General features: G+C 37.0%; 1 protein-coding gene across 4 annotated transcripts in view; it reads right to left on the reverse strand.

Moving 5' to 3' along the window:
- EML5 (EMAP like 5) overlaps positions 1 to 18,174 on the reverse strand; it is a 206,559-nt gene that overhangs the window by 31,972 nt on the left and 156,413 nt on the right. For 3 of the 4 annotated variants that reach the window (XM_021674953.2, XM_021674954.2, XM_064375122.1), the window contains exons 25-27: positions 17,478 to 17,654; positions 13,933 to 14,134; positions 13,096 to 13,222 (exon numbers count right to left, since the gene is read on the reverse strand). In XM_021674953.2, the coding sequence (XP_021530628.2) occupies positions 13,096 to 13,222; positions 13,933 to 14,134; positions 17,478 to 17,654 (506 nt within the window). Of the gene's footprint in view, positions 1 to 1,289; positions 1,299 to 4,645; positions 4,661 to 13,095; positions 13,223 to 13,932; positions 14,135 to 17,477; positions 17,655 to 18,174 lie in introns of all 4 variants that reach the window. The other variant, XM_021674952.2, reaches the window with a different exon arrangement.

Raw genomic sequence — 18,174 nt, forward strand, 5'->3', positions numbered from 1 at the left:
ATTAGCCAACTGTTGTGGCATGTGCCTTTAGTCCCAGCCACTCGGGAGGCTGAGGCAGGAGAATCACTTGAACCTGGGAGGCAGAGGTTGCAGTGAGCCGAGATCACACCACTGCACTCCAGCCTGGGCAACAGAGCAACACTCTGTCTCAAAAAAAAAAAAAAAAAAAAGAGAAATGAATGGGATGTGGATATGTAATATGAGGCAGCATGTCACATATATAAGCATGACTGGTGTCATAAAAAGTAAACATGCTTTTCAAGAATACATGAACCATTTTTCAAATTATTATATAAATTTTGGTTTCAAACCTTCTTCATATACTTTTTTGGATGTCCACAAGTAAAAATAAAACAGAATTTATCATATTTAACATTTAAAAATATTTCTGCTAGGACCATTTCAAAGAATGAAGTTAATATTCAAATAATGAAGTTAATATTAACTTCATTAACGAATATTATTAAGAATAATATAAAATATTCAGTTACTTGGAAGGCTGAGGCAGGAGAATTGCTTGAACTTGGGAGGCAGAAGTTGCAGTGAGCCAAGATGGCGCCACTGCACTCCAGCCTGAGTAACAGAGTGAGATTCCGTCTCAAAAAAAAAAAACAAAAAAAAACCCCAAAAAAACCAAAACAGAAAACCTCTTCTTGTGACAGGGAGGTCACTTCTATTTAAAAAGCCATTCATATCCAAGATAATAATATTCCCATTTAGTTTTCTTGTTTTAAAACAAGATTCCCAAATAAAATAAAAATAAAAAAAATAAAAAAGAAATTAAAAAAGAAAAACAAAACAAAACAAGATTCCCAGAATAACAATAACTTTGGCTTTCTTCCTCAAGTCAACTTTGTTGGTGAACCTTATTCTGTGTTACTGTCTGCCAGCTTTAAATGTAACCCAAACAATAAACAGGTAATTTTTATCTATATAATCTATGTAACAATTAAGTGTATTTTAATTTTTATAAATATCATTTAAGCATGTTTTAATTTTATAAAGATCATTTATATAAAGTCTATCATTGCTTAAAATAAAATTCTACAACTTATAAAAATTATACAAGTTGAATGGATAAAGTTTCAGTAAAGCAGTTATTTATACAGTGTAAGTCCAATAATTAAGATGCTATTCATTTCAGGGATACCAATTCCAAAGGAAAAAGATGTGCAAAACTGTGAAGAGCGGCAAAGAACACCAAGTAACACAGTATCCCATTAATGCTAAATAAAAATATGACAAAAATACAAAATTAGGCTTTGTAAACACAGCAAAGAAAGGATTACCTGGAACCTCTTTTCAGCAGCAGATGAAGAGGGAAAAGAGTAAAACATAAATTTGAATTGAAAACACTAGTAAAATACCTCCTGTAATAAAATATTTTAACAAGTTTAATGCAGAAAAACTATGTTGCATATATTAAAGGCCTGTTGTTTTTAGTTTATTACTGCACATAAGAAAAGGTTTAAGGTTGGGCACAGTGGCTCACGCCTGTAATCCAAGCACTTCGGGAGGCCGAGTCAAGAGGATTGCTTGAGCCCAGGAGTTTGAGACTGACCTGGGCAACACTATGAGACCCTGTCTCTACAAAAAATAAAAAAATTAACCAGGCCTAGTGGCACGCACCTATAGTCCCAGCCACTTGGAAGGCTGATGTGGGAGAATCACTTGACCTGGAAGGTTATGGTTGCAGTGAGCTGTGATCACACTACTGCACTCAATCTAGGCAACAGAATGAGACCCTGTCTCAGGAAAAAAAAAAAAAAAATGCTTAAGTTACTCCATTAATGGCAGGGAAATCACAAGAATGGTGAAAAAAGAAAAAAATGAGAATTTAATATATTTTATGTTGTGAACTTTAAAGCTTGCCATTATCATTCTGCAATGTAATCTGAATTTTAAAACATTTTTTTCTTTTTTTCACCGCTAAGAGTCATATTAAACAAAACATTTAAGCTTATCTTTAAGAATGGGCACTGGCACTAACATGTTAATTTAAAAAGCTGGTAGTACTGGAGATACTTTAAAGGAAATTGTCTAAAGAGCCTAAGTTCCACCTCTATTCTGATCTAAGAGGGTTCCCCAGTCAGTGAATCCAAGCAGGCAGAATTAGTCACTTGGGACTATGCTGAATTTAGGATTTTGCTAGTAAAAGAAGTAATCTTTGAAAAGTTTGTTTTTTCTCTCTCTCTTAATAGCATAATGATCAAAACAAAATTGGAAACAATCACAAAAGTCACTTCATCCATTCTCCCACTGAACCCAGGAACCTTCTTTACGTGTCCAGGACATCCTTGTATAGCGTTGATGACAACTGGTCATCTAAACTCTATAAACACTGCTTGTGCCAGGCATGGTAGTTCATGCCTATAATCTCAGCACTTTTTTTTTTGTTTTGTTTTGTTTTCATATTTTTTTGAGATGGAGCCTTGCCCTATTGCCCAGCTGGGGAGTGCAATGGCACGATCTCGGCTCACTGCAAACTCTGCTTCCTGGGTTCAAGGGATTTTCCTGCCTCAGCCTCCCGAGTAGCTGGGACTACAGGTGCGCATCACCACGCCTGGCTAATTTTTTGTATCTTTAGTAGAGACGGGGTTTCACCATGTTGGCTAGGCTGGTCTCAAACTCCTGACCATGTGATCCACCCACCTTGGCCTCCCAAAGTGCTGGGCACAATGTGGTTACAGGTGTGAGCCACCGCGCCCTGTCAATCCCAGCACTTTGGGAGGCCAAGGTGGGTGGATCACATGGTCAGGAGTTTGAGACCAGCCTGGCCAACATGGTGAAACCCCATCTCTACTAAAGATAAAAAAATTAGCCAGGCGTGGCGGCGCACGCCTGTAGTCCCAGCTCTCAGGAGGCTGAGGCAGGAGAATCCCTTGAATCCGGGAAGTGGAGGTTGCAGTGAGCCGAGATCATACCATTGCACTCCAGCTTAGTGACAGAGCGAGACTTCATCTCAAAAACAACAACAGCAACAGCAACAATAACAACAACAACAAAACACTGCTTGTGACAGGGAGGTCACTTCCACATAAAAAGCCATTCATATCTAAGATAATAATATCTCCATTTAGTTTTGTTTTAAAACAAGATTCCAATAATAATTTTTTTTAGAAAGGGTCTTGCTTTGTCACCCAGGCTAGAGTATAGTAGAGAGATCATGGGTCATGGCAGCTTTGACCTCCCATGCTCAAGAGATCCTCCTGCCTCAGCATCCCAAGTAGCTGGGCTCACAGGTGTACACCACCACACCCAGCTAAATTTTAAAGTTTTTTAATAGAAACTGTGTCTCACCAGATTGGCCAGGCTGATCTTTAACTCCTGGCCTCAACTGATTCTCCAAACTTGGCATCCCAAAGTGCCAGGATTACAGGCATAAACCACTGCACTTGGTCAATTAATTATTCTTTATATGAAGTGGCCTCCCAACCTTCCTTCATCCTGTGCTTTCTTCTAGCCCATTATAAACTATACAAATCTCCTTTAAAATGCAGAGATCAGTACTGAGTAAGCTATTCTAAATGTGAGGCTAGATACCAGTGCTTTATTTCTGTTAAAATAGTGTAGGATTTTTATGGGTCACTTTAGAGATTGCGTTATGCTCTGAACTCACATCTTTGTACACATCACTCTGCTTAAAATACATGATGGATTCCTGCTGTCTAATATTAACAGATGCCTATTAGCTGAGTTTCTGCACAATCTGGTCTCAAGTCCACCATTTTCATTCTTATCTCCCAGCATCATTTTCCTAGTAATACCTTCCCCCAGCCCCAAAAATAGGCTCTTGTTGTGTTGCCCAGGCTAGAGTGCAGTGGTGAAATCATAGCTCACTGCAGCCTCAAACTCCAAGGTTCAAGAGACCCTCTCACCTCAGCCTCTTGAGTAACTGGTACCACAGGCCTACCACCACATCCAGCTAATTTATTTTTACTTTTATTTTTTGAAAAGACAGGGTCTCATTATGTTGTCCAGGTTGGTCTCAAACTCCTGGACTCTAGCAGTCCTCCCACTTCGGCCTTCCAAAGTGCTGAGATTACAGGCCTGAGCCACGATGACAGGCCTGAGCCACTGTGCCCAGCCATGATAACCTTTTTTAAATTATAAAACAGACTAGCTATTTCCACATTGCTTTGTTTCAGCAACTCTTTCAAGACATTTTCTTAACACCAAAGGTAAATATAAAAAAGTATCCCAAAGAGTCCTTTCTAACACATCATTTTATTCAACATACAAATACCACAGTTATACTCTTTTCATCTTTTTAAATGATTAAACATGCATTAAATCAAGTTAACAGGTTTAAAATTGAATGGTCTTTCACTTAAATATATGTGTGGTTAAGTTTGTTTTTCTGAGGCTCTGAAATGTAAGGAAAAACTAAAACTATTTATTTGCATTGCAGTAGTTTGTATAGTCACATGTAAAACCAATTTATCATAATGAATACCCTTATAATAACCAAATATACTATCTTAAAATGCAACTCTTTTATAGGATTTGTCATACTTCATTTTATAATGCTTTGTTGACAAATGCAGTTAAATGTTTTATAAGAAAAAAAATCAAAACCTTAAAATACTATAAAGAATAAAGAATAAATTTTTGAATAAAATATTTTCTTTAATAAAACACTTACCTTACTACTCCCTGCCTTCAAAAGGTGCAAGGGGAAAAAAGTAGGAAAACATTAAAAATTGATGATGAATAGAACAGACCAGTTTAGCAAACAGAAGAAAGGCAACATGTCAACAGAATTTTAAGAAAATATAAAAATGTCTAACTTATGCCACACTGATTTAAATATCTTTATTCACAAATATTAGAAATTTGACCAAAATTAACTACTTTAAATATACAATGTTTGTTACAATAACATTTATTGGCCGGGCAAGGTGGTTCACACCTGTAATCCCAGCACTTTGGGAGGCCGAGGTGGGAGGATCACTTGAGGTTGGGAGTTTGAGACCAGCCAGGTCAACATGGTGAAAACCTGTCTCCACCAAAAATACAAAAATTAGCTCGGTGTGGTGGTATGTGCCTTTAATCCCAGTTACTTGGGAGGCTGAGGCAGGAGAATCATTTGAATCTAGGAGGTGGAGGTTGTAGTGAGCCAAGATTGTGCCACTGCACTCCAGCCTGGATAACAGAGCAAGACTCATTCTCAAAAACAAACAAACAAACAAACAAACAAAAAACAACACAAAAACATCTATTAAAAAAGAAAAAGAAAAAAATCCACAAGAATATCAACAGAATAGAATGGTTATTGTCATCAGAAGCATTTTTCCTTTAAGTGGGTATTTGATGAGTATTTAATAGTTTTTAAAAGTTTTTTTTTTATTTATTTTCCCAGAGACAGGATCCCACTCTGCTGCCATGGCTGGAGTACAAGGGTGCGATCACAGTTCACTGCAGCCTCCAACTCCTGGGCTGAAGCAATCCTTCTGCTTCAGCCTCCTGAGTAGGAGCCTCCTGGTACAGGCATGTACTACCATGCTTGGCTAATTTTTCTATTTTTTGTAGAAATGGGGTCTTTCTGTGTTACCCAGGCTGGTCCTGAACACCTGGCCTCAAGCAGTCCTCCCACAGCACTGAGACTGCAGTCATGAGCCATAGCATCTGGCCTGTTTTGCATTTAAAGTGTTTTATTTCATATTTATGACAGTAATATATGTTACTTAATATTAAAAAGGTAATTATTGAAATAAACCATGAACCATATTATCTCCTCACAAATATTCTAAGTTGGTAAAAAGAGATATGAATCTCTTAATTTTTAATCTCCCTTGTTTTTTTTTATTTTGTGAAAATGAAGTCACATTAATGATTTCTTCTGCCTTGTCATTTTCTTTCTTTCTTTCTTTTTTTTTTTTAAGCAGAAAGCAGTGCTTGGACTCCACCATGGGGGCCAACAGACCCCTCTCTCCCTCCCCACACCTTGTCATTTTCAAAATATTTAGCACGGTTGAAATGTAAATTGAGAACAAAGTGCAAAACAATTGCAAAAATTATTTTGAAAAAGTTAGCTGCAGAATATATAACCTAACATCAAAGATTACAATTATAACAGTGTTAATCATTTTTCACGAGTAAAATATTTCCTTCTGTCAGAACACGCCTTACTTCAGCAATGGGCAGAAATTTACATTTAAGTGTTTTACCATGAACGAAGCAGGCTAAAGATTAAAATTAGGTCATATTTTCTGACAAACCAAACTTATCCGATAAATGACATATATTTTTAAAAACCGATATAACAAATGAAAGAAATTTGTGGGAATGTCTAGAGTTCCTTCTTCCCCAAAGAACATTTTTCACTTTTCATTACTTAGAAGACATAATTTTCCTTAAGTCATATTAAGCACTATACTTCAAATATTCCAATTATAATATTTAAATATCCAATTTGCATATCTATCTGCATTTCTCTAATAAATAAATATATATGTAGTGCTTATTGCTTTGTGAATATTTAATTTCAGAAATAATGTTTAAATACTTACCAGGTATTCCTCAGGTTACTTTGTATTTCATTCCAAGGGATAGGGGTCATTGGTGAAGACCTACTATCTAAATTCTTGATTTACATTATTTCATTTAAAACTTGAAATACACCGTAAGTTAAGGATTATAATGTTCATTTGCCACTGAGGAAACTGAGGTTCAGAAAGAATGAATAATTTTTGAAAGTCACACAACTGGTAACGATAAAAATTAGTATTTTACCCATTGTCTGACTCCAGAATCCATGTCCTTTGTACTACATGACGTTGCATTCTAGCAAGTTGCTTGCAAACATGGAATTCTGTACAAGAACTTAGATTATGGTATACTGTGCTTGCTTAAAAATACCCCTAAGGCCGGGCGCGGCGGCTCACGCCTGTAATCCCAGCACTTTGGGAGGCCGAGGCGGGTGGATCACTAGGTCAAGAGATCGAGACCATCCTGGTCAACATGGTGAAACCCCGTCTCTACTAAAAATACAAAAAATTAGCTGGGCATGGTGGCGCGTGCCTGTAATCCCAGCTACTCAGGAGGCTGAGGCAGGAGAATTGCCTGAACCCAGGAGGCGGAGGTTGCGGTGAGCCGAGATGGCGCCATTGCACTACAGCCTGGGCAACAAGAGCAAAACTCCGTCTCAAAAAAAAAAAAAAAAACCCTAATTTAATACTTTGCCTGTTTATATGTGATGAAAAACTGGATGATCACTCTCCATCCCCTTTCTTTAGGTGACCTCCCATTTCTATGATCTGAGGTATACAAGGTATACCATCAGCAAACGACACCTGGAAGAGGAGCTGAAGAGGCACTGTGTCTTCAACATTCCACCTAGAACTTCCCTGGCAATGCTGGGGTCAGTTAATTCACAAAATCTCTCAGTTCCCCCTTCCCCATCACAAATGTGTTTTTGACCTTAAATTTCATCCCTTTCCCCGAATATAAAACCCACAAGTGCAAACTCAAATCCCTCTGCCAAAGCTTTCCTGTAATGTCATTTCTATCTTGCTGAGTTCCAAAGCTCTTCAGCACTATCCTAAATGGCCACAAATATGCTTGAATTTTCTACACATCCTGTTTAACTGTGAATGAATTCCCTCTTATTTTTAATTTCTCCCTCAAATACTCTTACTAACTTCTCATAATAAAGTTTTCCTCACCACAGCCTTGTTACCACTTCCCACTGCTGTTCCCACCTCCCACTCCCTCTGTTCCTTCCTGCTGTTTCTGGACACCTTTTACTTTTTCATTCTTAAAACCTCTTTGCTTCTGAAGTCCATGCCATTCACTGCTCCATATGTCTTTTTATTGTTTACCACCTTTAATTTTGAAAACATCAGGTTCACAATTTATTTCTTAATCTGTCATTTAGCTCAGAGACTTTATTAAAAAGTGATCTCTAAATTACTTTGGGCAGTATGGCCATTTTCAAGATATTGATTATTCCTATCCATGAGCATGGAATGTTCTTCCATTTGTGTCCTTTCGTTTCCTTGAGAAGTGGTTTGTAGTTGTCCTTGAAGAGGTCCTTCACATCCCTCGTAAGTTTATTCCTAGGTATTTTATTCTTTTTGTAGCAATTGTGAATGGGAGCTCACTAATGATTTGGCTCTCTGCTTGTCTATTATTGGTGTATAGGAATACTTGTGATTTTTGCACATTGATTTTGTATCCTGAGACTTTGCTGACATTGTTTATCAGCTAAAGGAGATTTTGGGCTGATACAATGGGGTTTTCTAAATATGCAATCATGGCATCTGCAAACAGAGACAATTTGACTTCCTCTCTTGCTATTTGAATACTCTTCATTTCTTTCTCTTGCCTGATTGCCCTGGCGAGAACTTTCACTAGTATGTTGAATAGGAGTGATGAGAGAGGGCATCCTTGTCTTGTGCTGGTTTTCAAAGGGAATGCTTCCAGTTTTTGCCCATTCAGTATGATATTGGCTGTGGGTTTGTCATAAATAGCTTATTATTTTGAGATACTTTCCATCAATACCTAGTTTATTGAGAGTTTTTAGCATGAAGGGGTGTTGAATTTTATTGATGGCCTTTTCTGCATCTATTGAGATAATCATGCGGTTTTTGCCATTGGTTCTGTTTATGTGATGGATTACGTTTATTGATTTGCATATGTTAAACCAGCCTTGCATCCCAGGGATGAAGCCAACTTGATCATGGTGGATAAGCTTTTTGATATGCTGCTGGATTCAGTTTGCCAGTATTTTATTGAGGATTTTCGCATCGATGTTCATCAGGGATGCTGGCCTAAAATGTTCTTTTTTTGTTGTATCTCTGCCAGGTTTTGGTGTCAGGATGATGCTGGCCTCATAAAATGAGTTAGGGAGAAGTCCCTTTTTTTTCCATTGTTTGGAATAGTTTTTAGAAGGAATGGTACCAGCTCCTCTTTGTACTTCTGGTAGAATTCGTCTGTGAATCCCTCTGGTCTTGGGCTTTTTTTGGTTGGGAGGCTATTACTGCCTCAATTTCGGACTTTGTTATTGGTCTATTCAGGGATTCGACTTCTTCCTGGTTCAGTCTTTGAAGAGTGTATGTGTCCAGGAATCTATCCATTTCTTCTAGATGTTCTAGTTTATTTGTATAGAAGTGTTTATAGTATTCTCTGATGATAGTTTGTATTTCTGTGGGATCAGTGGTAATATCCCCTTAATCATTTTTTATTGTGTCTATTTGATTCTTCCCTCTTCTCTTCTTTATTACTCTGGCTAGTGGTCTATTTTGTTAACCTTTCAAAAAAAACCAGATCCTGGATTCACAGATTTTTTTAATGGTTTTTTCATGTGTCTATCTCCTTCAGTTATGCTCTGATCTTGGTTATTTCTTGTCTTCTGCTAGCTTTTAAATGTGTTATTATTTGTTTGCTTGCTCTTGCTTCTCTAGTTCTTTTAATTCTGATGTTAGTTTGTCAATTTTAGATCTTTCCTGCTTTCTCCTGTGGGCATTTAGTGTTATAAATTTCCCTCTAAACACTGCTTTAGCTGTGTCCCAGGGATTCTAGTGCATTGTGTCTTTGTTCTCATTGGTTTCAAATAACTTACTTATTTCTTCCTTAATTTTGTTATTTACCCAGTAGTCATTCAGGAGCAGGTTGTTCAGTTTTCATGTAGTTGTGAGGTTTTGAGTTTCTTTTCTTTTCTTTTTTATTGAGTGAGTTTCTTAATCCTGAGTTCTAATTTGATTGCACTGTGGTCTGTTTGTTATGATTTCTGCTCTTTTGCATTTGCTGAGGAGTGTTTTACTTCCAATTATGTAATCAATTTTAGAGTAAGTGTGATGTAGTGCTGAGAAGAAGGTATATTCTGTTGATTTGGGATGGAGAGTTCTGTAGATGTCTATTAGATCCGCTTGGTACAGAACTAAGTTCAAGTGCTAAATATCCTTGTTAATTTTCTGTCTCATTGATCTAATATTGACAATGGAGTGTTAAAGTCTCCCACTATTATTGTGCGGGAGTCTAAGTCTTTTTGTAGGTCTCTAATAACTTGACTTATGAATCTGGATGCTCCTGTATTGGATGCATATATATTTAGGATTAGCACTTCTTGTTGCACTGATCCCTTTACCATTATGCAATGCCCTTCTTTGTCTTTTTTTGATCTTTGTTGGTTTAAAGTAGATTCAATGCTATCCCCATCAAGCCACCATTGACTTTCTTCACAGAATTAGAAGAAAACGACTTTGGGGCCGGGCACGGTGGCTCACGCCTGTAATCCCAGCACTTTGGGAGGCCGAGGCGGGTGGATCATGAGGTCAAGAGATCGAGACCATCCTGGCCATGGTGAAACCCCATCTCTACTAAAAATACAAAAATTAGCCAGGCGTGGTAGCACATGCCTGTGGTCCCAGCTACTAGGGAGGTTGAGGCAGAAGAATCGCTTGAACCTAGGAGGTGGAGGTTGCAGTGAGCCGAGACTGCGCCACTGCACTCCAGCCTGGCAACAGAGCAAGACTCCGTCTCAAAAAAAAGAAGAAAACGACTTTAAATTGCATATGGAAACAAAACAAAACAAAAAAGGCCTGTATAGCCAAGACAATACTAAGCAAAAATAACAAAGCTGGAGGCATCACGCTACCTGACTTCAAACCATACTACAAGGTTTGAAGTAAGCCTTCAAACCTCCCAGTAACCAAAACAGCATGGTACTGGTACCAAAACAAATATATAGATCAATGGAACAGAACAGAGGCCTCAGAAATAATGCCACACATCTACAACCATCTGTTCTTTGACAAACCTGACAAAAACAAACAATGGGGAAAGGATTCTCTATTTAATAAATGATGTTGGGAAAACTGGCTAGCCATATGCAGAATACTGAAACTGGACCTTTTCCTTATACCTTATACAAAAATTAACTCAAGATGAATTAGAGACTTAAACATAAGACCTAAAACCATAAAAACCCTAGAAGAAAACCTAGGCAATACTATTGAGGACATAGGCATGGGCAAAGACTTCATGAGTAAAACATCAAAAGCAATTGCAACAAAAGCCAAAATTGACAAATGAGATCTATTTAAACTAAAGACCTTTTACACAGCAAAAGAACTATCATTGGAGTAAACAGGCAACCTACAGAATGGGAGAAAAATTTTGCAATCTATCCATCTGACAAAGGGCCAATATCCAGAATCTACAAAGAACTCAAACAAATTTACAAGAAAAAACCAAACAACCTCATCAGAAAGTGGGTGAAGGATATAAACAGACACTTCTCAAAAGAAGACATTTATGTGGCCAACAACCTCATCAGAAAGTGGGTGAAGGATATAAACAGACACTTCTCAAAAGTAGACATTTATGTGGCCAAGAAACATATGAAAAAATGCTCATCATCGCTGGTCATTAGAGAAATGCAAATCAAAACCACAATGAGATACCATCTCATGGCAATTAGAATGGCAATCATTAAAAAGTCAAGAAACATCAGATACTGGAGAGGATGTGGAGAAACAGGAACACTTTTACATTGTTGGTGGGAGTGTAAATTAGTTCAACCATTGTGGAAGACAGTGTGGCGATTTCTCAAGAATCTAGAATTCGAAATACCATTTGCCCCAGCAATCCCATTACTGGGTATATAACCAAAGGATTATAAATCATTCTACTATAAAGATACATGCACACGTTTATTGCGGCACTGTTCACAATAGCAAAAACTTGGAACCAACCTAAATGCCCATCAATGATAGACTGGATAAAGAAAATGTGGCACATATACACCACAGAATACTATGCAGCCATAAGAAAGGATGAGTTCATATCCTTTGCGGGGACATGGATGAAGCTGAAAACCATCATTCTCAGCAAACTAACACAGGAACAGAAAACTAAACACCGCATGTTCTCGCTCATAAGTGGGAGCTGAACAAGGAGAACACGTGGACACAGGGAGAGGAACATCACATACCAGGGCGTGTTGGGGGATGGGGGACTTGGGAGGGATAGCATTAGGAGAAACACCTAATGTAGATGACAGGTTGATGGGTGCAGCAAACCACCGTGGCACGTGTATACCTAAGTAACAAACCTAAAGCACGTGTGTCCCAGAACTTAAAGTATAATTTTTAAAAAGTTATCTTAGCCAGGTGTGGTTGCTCACGCCTGTAATCCCAGCACTTTGGGAGGCCAAAGTGGATCACCTGAGGTCAGGAGTTCAAGACCAGTCTGACCAATGTGGTGAAACTCCATCTCTACTAAAAATATAAACATTAGCTGGGCATGGTGTCACGCACCTGTAATCCCAGCTATTCAGGAGGTTGAGGCAGGAGAATCACTTGAACCCAGGAGGCAGAGGTTGCAGTGAGCCAAGACTGCGCCATTGCACTCCAGCCTGGGTGACAAGGGCAAAACTCTGCCTCAAAAAAAAAAAAAAAAAAGTGGTCTCTCCTCATAAAATGGACTTGCATATGTCCTTATTTTTTTATTTGCTGATTCTAGACTAAGACCAATAATTCCCATCAAAGACAACCTGCCTTTTTGAAAAATTTTTGAAAAGACGATTGGCTATGCTTGAATAAAGGCACACGAATAGGCATGCCTTTTCAAAACTGAATCACAATTCTGCTCACGTACTTAAAAGTACTTGGTATTGGATTCAATTTTTATTATCTCCTCCAACCCCATCACTTACATTTATAAAAGTTAGCAAATAAGATTAATCATACCAACTTTATATAAATGCATAATTCCCTAAACCACTAGTGTTAACAGACAGTGTTACCACCAATAGAGTCTTTTTTGAGACAGGGCCTCAATCTGACACCCAGATGGGAGTGCAGTGGTGCTACCATAACTCATTGCCACCTCACCTTCCTGGACTCAAGCAATGCTCCTGCCTCAGCTTTTCAAGTAGCTGGGACTAAAAGCGCACACTACTACACCTGGATTATTTTTGTATTTCCATAGAGACAAGGTCTCACTATGTCACCCAGGCTAGGTGCTGTGAATTGCATAAAGCAAGAGTATCACTGTTACTTCGTTTGTGTAAAAAAGTCATTTAAACAATAAATTCAATTTTTAACACCAATATCTCTTTCTTCACATAATATTAAACTAAATTCTTACCTCTCATCAACTGAGGGTTCTTTTTGTTGTAAATGAGGCTTGATTCCAAACATTGGGCGAATATTTGTTGATAAGGCTCTGATGGCGTAACTGATTTCATTCTCCCTTGTAACATCACTGTCATAGCCTACCATTAAAATACACGAGTTATTCTTAAGCAATAACTGAGATCAATTATGATCTTATAAATTGGATACAAAGATGTTCAACAATATGAAATAAATTAGTTATAAGCAAAGTATGAAGAAATACGCAACCAGAAAAAAGATGTATAATATTTATATGCAATCATGTTTTCAACGTATTACTAAGTAATAACGGCAGGTTAAAAAGTTAAGTTCATGAAAATCAATAGGAAGAAGCAGCTAAAAAAAAAAATCAAAAAAAAAGTAAGTTCAATACGATCACGCTTTTCTTAAAAAATATTAGCTACATACATTTTAGGATACACTCCAAATGTTAAAAAAGGTATTATCTGTGAGGTCAAATTATGGAGGCTGTGTTTAATTTTTACGGCAAAATATATTTTCTATAATGAACTGGTATTACTGGTATATTAGAAGAAAATCAAAATTTTAAAATGTGTAATAATATAATATTTACCAGTATTTATTTAAAATTGATAGTCTTTGTTTGTAGATAAATAGTATCTAAGTCATAAATACATGCCAACCTGTTGTTCTTGAGTCACAAAACTGATTTTGATGTTAAACAGACTAAAAACAGTAACACTGCAATTATTCAAACATTATTAATACTTGATTTAACTTCTACAGCTTAAATAAGTTGTGCTAAATTTTTCCTATATTTTTGTTAAAGTATTATAAAATAACTTACCCCCATCTTCTTCAGAATCAATGTCGGATTCTTCACTATCACAAGGCCTTTTTTCTCGATAGGCTTCCATCTCATTTGTCCACACCATTAAAGACATATCTGTACCTCCTAGGGTAACCAACATGCTGTCATCATAAGTCCAGCGAACATTTGTGACATGTGTACTATGGGCCACATACCTCTTAAATTTTCCAAATTTTCCCTAAAGAGGAAAAAAATTCAAACAATCTTTCTGAGAAATTTCATTATTTAACTAATTCCATTATGATTTTGATTTTATAATTAGAAATTAATCATTTCAAGTGCAATGTGTTAAAAAAATATGAGAAAATACTGAAACTAAGTAGAATAAAAGATACCAATTCCTAAACCTGTTAAGGACAAGATATAAAACCAGTAGTTTCACAAAATGCTAGTACCCTAGGTAAAACTCTTTAAAAAACCAACTTGGTATTCTGCATTGATAGGATAAAAATGTTCTTGTATTTGACTCACCCATCTCCCTTTTAGGGATCTATGCTAAGAAAATGCTATGTGTGCAAAAAAAAAAATATTTATCATAGTATTTACTTATAGCAGTGAAAAAAATTAAATGCCTTAAGTGTTCAAAGTAATAATTAATTACAATGTATATGGAGCAGTGTATATATATTAAAGACAATGGTTATGCAGATGTATTACTGTTGGAAATAGATGAAATAATTGAGAAAGGATACACATGCCTATGTACAGCATAAATGTTAACCAAAAGTAATTATCAATTGCTTTGGTACACATATATGTATATACCCATGTAAGTATCTTTCATCTTAATTCATTAGTGCTTTTGTTTGTAAGCAATACACATAGGAATGTATTTTCCTTTTAAATATCAATAAAAATTTAAGTTATAAATACTGGCAACTTTAAAATCTAGCATTACCAAGTTACATAAATTTCAGATCAAAGCATCTAAGCAGGTTTTGTTAACATCTTTTCAAAGGTGTTAAAATGATAGATGTCTTAAACAAAACACAGTGATAGCAAAATTTGTGAATTCCCTAGAAATGATGACTCTTTTTTTTTTTTTTTGAGACTGAGTCTCACTGTGTCACCAGGCTGGAGTGCAGTGGCACAATCTTGGCTCACTACAACCTCCGACTCCTGGGTTCAAGCAATTCTCCTGAGCAGCTAGGACTACAGGCAATGCCACCATGCCTGGCTAATTTTTTGTATTTTTAATAGAGATGGGGTTTCACCGTGTTAGCCAGGATGTTCTCGATCTCACGACCGAGACCAGTGATCCGCCCACCTCAGCCTCCCAAAGTGCTAGGATTACAGGCATGAGCCACTGTGCCTGGCTGACCACCCTTTTTGACTGGAGTGCAGTGGTGCAATCTTGGCTCACTGCAACCTCCACTTCCCGGTTCAAGCGATTCTCTGCCTTAGCCTCCCGAGTAGCTGGGACTACAGGCAACCGCCACCATGCCCAGCTAATTTTTTGTGGGTTTTTTTTGAGACGGAGTTTTGCTCTTGTTACCCAGCCTGGAGTGCAATGGCGCAATCTCGGCTCATCGTGCAATCTCCGCCTCCTGGGTTCAGGCAATTCTCCTGCCTCAGCCTCCTGTGTAGCTGGGATTACAGGCACGCGCCACTATGCCCAGCTAATTTTTTTGTATTTTTAGTAGAGACGGGGTTTCACCATGTTGACAAGGCTGGTCTCAAACTCCTGACCTCAGGTGAACCACCTGCCTTGGCCTCTCAAGGTGCTGGGATCACAGATGTGAGCCACTGTGCCCAGCAGGAATGATAACTCTTAATAAAAGTTAGGGCAAGGGATCTGCCATCAAAGCATGGCAAGAAGGTAGTTTCTCTAAGACTGTGTGGTTCTTGATACGCTAAGGTGAAAAGAATCTGTAGACCAATATTCCAGAACCTATTCCTAAAGGATCTATACCATTTGGAATGCTGGAAGTGAAATTTCTGACAAACATTTTAGTGGGACACATTCTTAACAACTAAGACTCTACCATTTATATGTATCTAAACAGGAATCTGTGAAATATTTTCTTGGGTGTCTGATTTTCAATGAGAATTTTTAAACCTGTTTTTTCATTTCAATGTTGATCTAAAAATATTAATATAAGCAGTTACTTAAGATCACTATGAACTGAATACCACAATATTATTTCAGTTCCCTATTTCAAATTTATCTTTATGTTCATGTTGGTGCCAGAGTATAACTTAATTTGTGAATTAAGAAAAAAATGCTGCCAGACACAGTGACTCATGCCTTCAAACCAACCACTTTAGGAGGCTGAGGCAGGTGGATCACTTGAGTTCTGGAGTTTGAGACCAGCATAGGCAACATCTGGAGACCCCATCTCTACAAAAAAAAAATCTTTTATTAAAAATTTTTTAAATTAGCCAGGCATGGTGATGGGTGCTTGTGGTCCCAGTTACTCAAGAGGCTGAGGTGGGAGGATAACTTGGGTCTGGGAGGTTGAGGCTACAGTGAGCTGTGATTGCACCATTGCACTCCAGCCTGAGTGAGAGAGAGAGAGAGAGAGAGAGAGAGAGACCCTGTCTAAAAAAAAAAAAGAGGGAGAGAGAAACGAATGCATTGTGTCCGGATTTGATATATAAATTTTATTTCTGTGTTAAGGAAAAGCCTAATATTTTACAGTAGTTTGAACAGAGGGAAGTGATAAAAGAATTAAGTAACTGCATAGCACACAGTAGCATAGGTACATAGAATGCCAAATCTGTACTATTTGGTTTCAACAACAAAAAAATTATTCATTACATTAAATCAATAGTGTTTATCTTAATTTTATAAGTATTATAAGTACTTTGTATTTAATTGGTTAAAACAACTTAAACTTTGAAGCTATAACTATAAAGAGTTTATATTTACTGTTAATAGTATATATTTAATCAAAAAACTAGACACATTATTGAAGTTAATTTTGGGGATGAAAGGAATGTCTCTCTCTCTTTCTCTCTTTTTTGTTTTTTGGACATAGGGTTTTGCTCTGCCACTCAGGCTGGAGTGCAATGACATGATCCTACACAGCTCACTGTAGCCTCCAACTCCTGGGCTCAAGCAATCCTCCCACTTCAGCCTCTTGAGTAGCTAGGATTACAGGCATGTACCACAATTCCTGGGTAATTTTTTCTATGTTTTGTAGAGAGGTCTTGCTATGCTTCCCAGGCTGGTCTGGAATGCCTGGCCTCAAGTGATCCTCCCACCTCGGACTCCCAAAGTACTGTAGTGGGATTATAGGCATGAGCCACTGTGCCCAGCCAAGATGCTTCTTTTAAAAGGGTTATTTATATTAGTCAATATTGAAAAACACTATAGGATATGATACATAACTTAAGATATGAGATCATAAATTATAATACTTAAAACCTATAGATATGAAACATAATTCTGAACCTTTCATATTACAACATTACATTTTACATATGTACAATTCATAACAATGAAGTGCTATGACAAGACATTACCTTAACGATTTCATAATGTATGATCATTAGGAAAGTTAAAGAAAAACACATACTTTAGTAGGATATCTAAATAACTTCACAAATCCCAAATCATCCCCAGTAGCTAGAACCATTTTGTCATTGGTGAGGCAAGAAGCAGTTACATCTGTAACTTCGCCAATTACTGGCCAAATTCCTTCACAGCATAAACCAAGTACACTTGTCCATGATGCCCAAGCAATTTTTTCTACCTAGAAAGGAAAAATATTGCTGTATGTTTAGATCATCCAAACCTAAAATATTAACAACCAAAATGTTAACATTTTTCTTTGTAATTATGTGTGTCATAAGTAAAATTAAAGTTTTAATGAAAAAATGGTTAAATTATTAGTTGTCTTGGTTATGTAGCTCCCCAGAGTCTACTAGTTGCTGTAGAAAAATTTTAACATAGCATTATTCAGAATATAATTATATATCCACTGTGTGTTCTAGGTGCTAAGAATATAGCAATAATAAATAAAACTCTTTCTGGCTTTAGGATAATCAAGAAAGATTCTTACATTTCTAATAATGCATTATAAGCATGTTTTCCAACTAAACCCTTACTAGAAATTTAGAACTTTTACTTGTGATCTCTCTCTTCATTAAACCACTTTCATGTTAAATCTGTTGAGCCTCTCTTCCTAGGCCAAGTTAGTAAAAAAGGTTAATATTGTTAGGAACAAATGCGACACAATTTTTCTTGTTTTTTTTGTTTTTTAAAACAGTAAT

The sequence above is a fragment of the Aotus nancymaae genome, unplaced genomic scaffold (assembly GCF_030222135.1).
Source record: "Aotus nancymaae isolate 86718 unplaced genomic scaffold, 86718_ANA_hifiasm-v0.15.2.pri h1tg000011l, whole genome shotgun sequence".
Taxonomy (NCBI): domain Eukaryota; kingdom Metazoa; phylum Chordata; class Mammalia; order Primates; family Aotidae; genus Aotus; species Aotus nancymaae.